This window comes from Ipomoea nil, unplaced genomic scaffold (genome assembly GCF_001879475.1).
Source record: "Ipomoea nil cultivar Tokyo-kokei standard unplaced genomic scaffold, Asagao_1.1 scaffold3087, whole genome shotgun sequence".
Taxonomy (NCBI): Eukaryota; Viridiplantae; Streptophyta; class Magnoliopsida; order Solanales; family Convolvulaceae; genus Ipomoea; species Ipomoea nil.
The window spans coordinates 2,673,317-2,679,316 of NW_017619515.1; the positions used below are offsets into that span (position 1 = coordinate 2,673,317).

At 41.0% G+C, this 6,000-nt stretch overlaps 1 protein-coding gene across 1 annotated transcript; it reads right to left on the reverse strand.

Moving 5' to 3' along the window:
- Positions 1–446: 446 nt before the first annotated feature.
- Positions 447–4,443, reverse strand: LOC109166356 (formin-like protein 8). The gene is made up of 3 exons (XM_019315328.1): positions 3,299–4,443; positions 1,479–2,177; positions 447–1,086 (listed from the first exon to the last, which is right to left on the reverse strand). Exons 1-3 carry the CDS (start codon positions 4,288–4,290, stop codon positions 525–527), a joined length of 2,253 nt encoding a protein of 750 aa, XP_019170873.1. The 5' UTR covers positions 4,291–4,443; the 3' UTR covers positions 447–524.
- Positions 4,444–6,000: the final 1,557 nt, after the last annotated feature.

Here is a 6,000-nt window from a genome sequence, read left to right on the forward strand (position 1 = left end):
ATATTGAAATGATACTGTAGTTTGTTGTAATAAAACTATAATGTATATAAAATGAAACTGAATAACAGTTTCACACATTTGAGTGTATAATGTCAAATGAAACTGCAATATATATAAAATGAAACTGAATATGTTATACAAATAGAACTGTTTTATGTGAAACATGTACGTTTCTTTTCATTAAAAGAAACATCGTCGTTTTGGATGATGGTCCACAATGCTTTGTGAGCCATGGTCCACGGTATAATTTGCCCACTTTCTATATTCATTTTAAACCCATAATTTTAACCCAATAAGTTCCATTTCTTCTTTAAAATGTCTCATCAATCTTTCCTTATGATTCTAAAAAGACCTGTGTCACAATCTCAATAAAATGGGATTGAAAAAAATTTGCTTGGCACATATTTAGTTGAAACAATGATTCAATTGGTAGTGACACTGAAAAATCATGTGGAAAAGAATTTCACAATTGCAACGATGAACAGAGGGGTATGGTAATGGTATCTGTGTATGTATGAACATATTTACGAATCTGAACTGCTGTCTCCCTCTTCCGACAAGAAATCAGCCGGTAATTTTGGGAACCTCACAGTTCTACTAGGTAACGATGACGATGATGATGATCCTGCCGGTCTCTTTCTCTGCAGATTTCTGGCGATTTCAACGCAAGCTTCATCGATCATTCCCAGGAAATCCTTTACTATGATAAACACTTGCAATGGCCGCCATGTCCTGTCGTTTGAAGATCCTCGTTGGTAATATTCCGTCGTCTTCTTCACCATCTCCATCACTCTCGCTTCCTCTTCCCTTATCGCTTCCATTTCTTCCTCCGCCGCGCCCAGAAACCGCCGCATCCCCGCCGCGAATCCTCCGCCGTCGTCCCCGCACTGGGCCGCAAGGTTGCCGATCTCAGACGCTTTAGATGACAGCGCCGAATGCGCGGCGGAGAGCGAATCGTAGTCTATTCCCGCGGCTTTCTTCACGCCGGATAACTCCGAGCTCAGGCCGCCGACGACCGGTAAACCAAGCGTCATGTATTCCTTCTCTCTGTCATCATCGCCGCCGCCTGCAACGTTGCTGATTATCCTGCAATTAGAGAGTTCAATCTTAGCTTAAAATTGATGGATTGGTTTAATAGGATAAAAAATTTTGATTCCGAACTTCATTTCAACTAAAAGTCTAAGCTGATTAGTTGGATTGTACATTAATAGTTATATGCTTAACACTGGGGTGAGTTCCAAGTAACACGTGGGCCACCAAATTGAAGCATATGATCCATCTCAACTAAAAGTCTAAGCGTCTTAAGCTGATAGTTGGATTGCACATAATTATATGTTTAACATGCCCCCTCACCCTCACGTGTGCGGTAAGTTCCAAGCAACACGTGGGCCACCAAATTGAAGCATGTTGCTCTATCTCAACTAAAAGTCTAAGCTGATAGTTGGATTGCACATTAATGGTTATATGCTCAACAATACCTGCTATCGCGAGTGTAAACGCAGCGTTTTCCCTCTGCTCTGATGAGTTCTTGAACGACGAATTGAAGAACTGTGATCTTTCCGTCACCGCTCTTCACGCCGACGAGTTTTCTGAGAGCAGAAAGCTTGAAGCCATGGCCGTTTCCTCTCGAACTCCCTTCAACATTCATCCGATTCCAGGCTTTCAAAATGGCTTCCAGAAGCTTCACAAACAGCCTGCTGTTCCTCAGCTCGTTGCAGGCGGATTCAAGCGTCTGCAAATCCGCTTTCACGTGAATAATCTCCGAGCCAAATCTCGATCTGAGAAACATCGCGTTGAAGCGATGGAAGGCGGAAGGGAATGGTTTAAGGATGAAGAACAAGAAGGATTCTGCATCGGCTAATCTTGTCGGGGGGCCTTCGAATCCTAGGATGTCTGATTCTTCTGCTTCGGTTATGGCTAATCTGCTGAGTTTTTCCAGGGTTTTTGTGTCCAGGCCGACTCCTTTGTCGAGTACATTCATGATCTCTTTCCTTGTGGCGTCCAGAGATTTGATCACCGCTGCGAATTCTTGAGATTTTTTGGTTTCCAGGATGAAAATCTGGGAGGGTGGGCCTGCAATTTCTCTTGGTGTGCTTGCTGAAGTGCTGTCTGTACGAGGAGATTTTCTGTTGGTTGCAACGGTTCCAAATAGGGCTTCCATAAGATCTCCATCAAACCTGAATTCCCCATTAATAAAAACATTATCGTTAGTCAGATCAATGATCCTAGCTTGATTTTGTATTAATAATAAACTTACAATCTCACTATCTGTTTAACATTTTGAGTAACTAAGGAACTACAATCACTATTCAAAGATGTGGACCGAATACGTTCTGACAATTCTGTCTTGTTATCCTAACTATCAAATAACCACAACAATGTAAACTAGTATAAATTGTCTACAACTGTCATTTCAAACCAAGAGTGTGTGCTAGTTAAACTATGCATTGTGACTCTAGCTGACTAGAGTTATTGAAACAGGCCTGCCAAAACCCACCATATGACGGGGCGGGCTAAAAACCCGCCAAAATACGAGCTATAAAGTCAAAGTGGGCCCACCTTTTTGGTGGGGCAAGATGGGCTAGCTTAGCGAGTTAAACCTGTTTTAACGGCTCTATAGCTGATAAAGGATCACAAGGAAATAAACCAATATAAGTTAATCTGCTCAAATCAAGAAAGTCAAGTTATAAATCGTTTCCGACCATTACTGAGGGGTGTGCACTGATAAATTCTGCCTAGTAATGAAAATACTAAATTACACTAACAGGGCGTTTGGTTGGAGGGATTTTAAATTCCCTTCCCACTTAATTCCCACTTAATTCCAAAGGTCATTAAATTCCGTAGTTTGGTTGGAGGGAATTACAATTCCATGGAATTGCAATTCCCCCATTTTCATGGAATTAAATCCCATGTCCCCCCCTAGTATTTTAATTCCTGAGAAAAAAAAGATAGTGATGAGTCAAAATTACCCCTTCCTTCTTTAACCTAAAATTAATGTCTAACAACAATAATGGACATTTTTGACTTTATACTACTTATTCCCTTTCAATTCCTATGTATACCAAACATTGGAATTGAAATTCCCAGTAATTCTATTCCTGTCAACCAAACACTGGAATTTAAATTCCCACTTTATTCCCAGTAATTCAACTCCCATGGAATTACAATTCCTTTCCCACATAATTCCCCCCTTCCAACCAAACACCCCGTAAATTGTTCCTAATTGATTGATCAAACAAAAAACGCCAATAAATTACTTCCACTATTAACATTATTTAGAAGTGGTGAAAATTCTTACTTGTAGGAGCCATCTTGAATTTTGTTCCAGTCCATGGAAGAATGATCGACATTATCCAAATGCAATGGATTCAGTTTCTCTTCTTCTTCTTCTTCATTTCCTGAAACGCCATGTTCTGATGATGACGATGACGCTAAGGTATCTGGTTTAGGCGGAGAAGGCGGCGGAGATGGAGTCTTTGGGATTGCTTGAACAGACAACGGCGGCGGAGGGATTGAATCCGTTTCTTGATTTTCTGCTTCTGCCCAAACCGGGTGCTGAGAGGTTGAAGACTTGCCTCTAAGCAGAGGGATTTCTTGAACCGGCGGTCCGGGTTTTTTCCGGCCACCGCCTCTGGCAATCATCCTTTTATCGTCATCTTTCCGATCACTCTCTATATTGCTAAAAAGTTGCCGGTCGAAACTCTCTTTCCCTTCGCCGCCTTCCAGTTTTCTCCAGTACAGCACATCCAATCCATCTTCATCCACGATCACCGCCTTAAGATTCCCTTCAAACCTCAAAAACTCGTCTCCAGTTCCGGCGGGCTTATTTTCATTACTTTCGCCGCCGCCGCCGTCGGCGGCGGCGGCGACGGCAGCTGCGGAAATCGCGCCACCGCCGCCTTTCTCCCTCCTACTCCTCAAGTACCAAAGAACCAAGAAGAAGAACAGGGCCGACAGGACCACCGTACTCGCCGCGGTTACTCCAATGGCAGTTCCGACAGCCTTTCTCGACGGAGTCGACGGCGGCTGCGGGAGCAACAACGGCGGCGGCGGTGGTAACGCCTCCGCGTCCGGGGGCGGAGGCGGAGGAGGAGGTGGCTGAAAAACTCGCCGCCGGGTCGGAATGCGCGGGGGCTGGAGAGGCGGCAAGAAAAAAGGATAGAAAGTTTGGATGTTTTGAGGGGAAATGGATTGAGAAAGAGATAATGGAGAAACAATAATAATAATAAATATGAGAATGAAGTGGAGAGAGCAGACATTCATGGCGGCTGACCAAAATGTGGCCGCCATGACTGCTTCTTCTTCTTCTTCTTCTCGGAGGAAAGATTATGGGAGGTTGGAGTTGAATGAGTGTTTTGGTTTTTGGAATTTGGCATTTCTGAAATATTCTTTGGTTTTGTTGATGGCTGATGACAGTTTCAAAAGGTAGAGTGGTTGATCTATTCTCAAGCTTGTGTGTATATATTTTTAATTTCAAGAGTGATTTTGATCTCTTAATCCACTGCTCATGTCAAAAAGAAAAAGAAAAAAGAAATATTGTTTCAAGAGGGTGATCTAGTGAATGGGGTATAATTATCAATTTATGGGTAGTGTAATAAGTTTAATTCTTATTAATATTTTATAAGTTAAACTCTGTATAAGGTCTTTTTAGTGTAATTTGAAGCTATTACACATGAAACAAGTTTATTTAATGCACATGATTCAGTAGTGATTGGTTTAAAGTGATATCTCCAACCCTAAACGCCACTCACACCTCAGTCCGACAGAACCCTAAGGGCCACTTACACCTCAGTCCGACAGAACATTTGGGAGGATATAAATCATGGTAACTCAACTAAATCACGGAGGCTAGACCTTTGTTTACTGCGCACAAGGAACCCCCTCACTTGCTCCCACACTGCCGCGGGTGAGACTCGATCCCTAGTCATTCTTTCCAAATTTTACCCTCCCAAACTTCACCCTATGACCAGTTGAGCTGCCATGCGGGCAAACATTTTCAACCCAAAGACCCACCACCCGGGTTGACCATCTATTTAGAATGATAACTAGGATGTCAGCACATTACATGGTAGTTGATGCCTCTTAATGTTACCTCTTCACTAATAATAAAATTCTTTTTATTTATTAGTTACTGTGAATTAATCTGCCACAACAAGTGTTAAAAAAGAAAACTAATCAGATATTGTCACTTAAAGGATGTGAAAATTAAAAAGTAAAATCGATAGGGAAATGCAACATTATTCAGTGATTTACAGACCCAAAACTAGAAATAGAGTGGATGAAGTATGATTTTTATGTTTAAAAAACACGAATTCAATTATTGTTAACACCTCTCAATCGAATCTATCACATATGATCTTCGTAATGCGATTTACTCTCTCAGTCATTATTCATCTTATTCAACTCATAAGTTGGTGGCATGCTATTTGTTAAGGTTGTCGGACTCGATCTCTATTGGATCTCAAAAGCTTTGAAATAACCTCAGTTGCATTTTATTTGGTACGGTTTCTAATTTTTAATGACTCAACTAATTAGAAGTTGGATGTTGATTAAGACTGCCTAATTGTCTCTGCCACAAAAAGTCAGAAAGAAGACTTCATCAAAACTACTAAGATTTAATTAAGGTTTGTTAATTGTAAATGACAACTAATATGCGATCCACTATCATTATATTTATTTTGTTGTTAGAAATTAAATAAGTGATACTGATATTAGATGCCAATCGTTATATCATGGAACCGTGTTCACCATCCATTGTGAACACGGTCCCAACGGTGTTAGTGCACCGTTATCTTTTCTTCTTCTTTTTTTTTTTTCCCCTTAATTAATTTATCTTTATTCATTTTCACATTTCACGATTTCACTTTAATTTGAGGTGAGCAATGATTTCGGATATTCATAAATTATGAATCAATGCCTGCACATTCACTTTGGAACCATGCCTACACATTCCCGTCCGAAACCATGGCTGCTCCTATGTAGCGCAAGTTTCTTCAACAT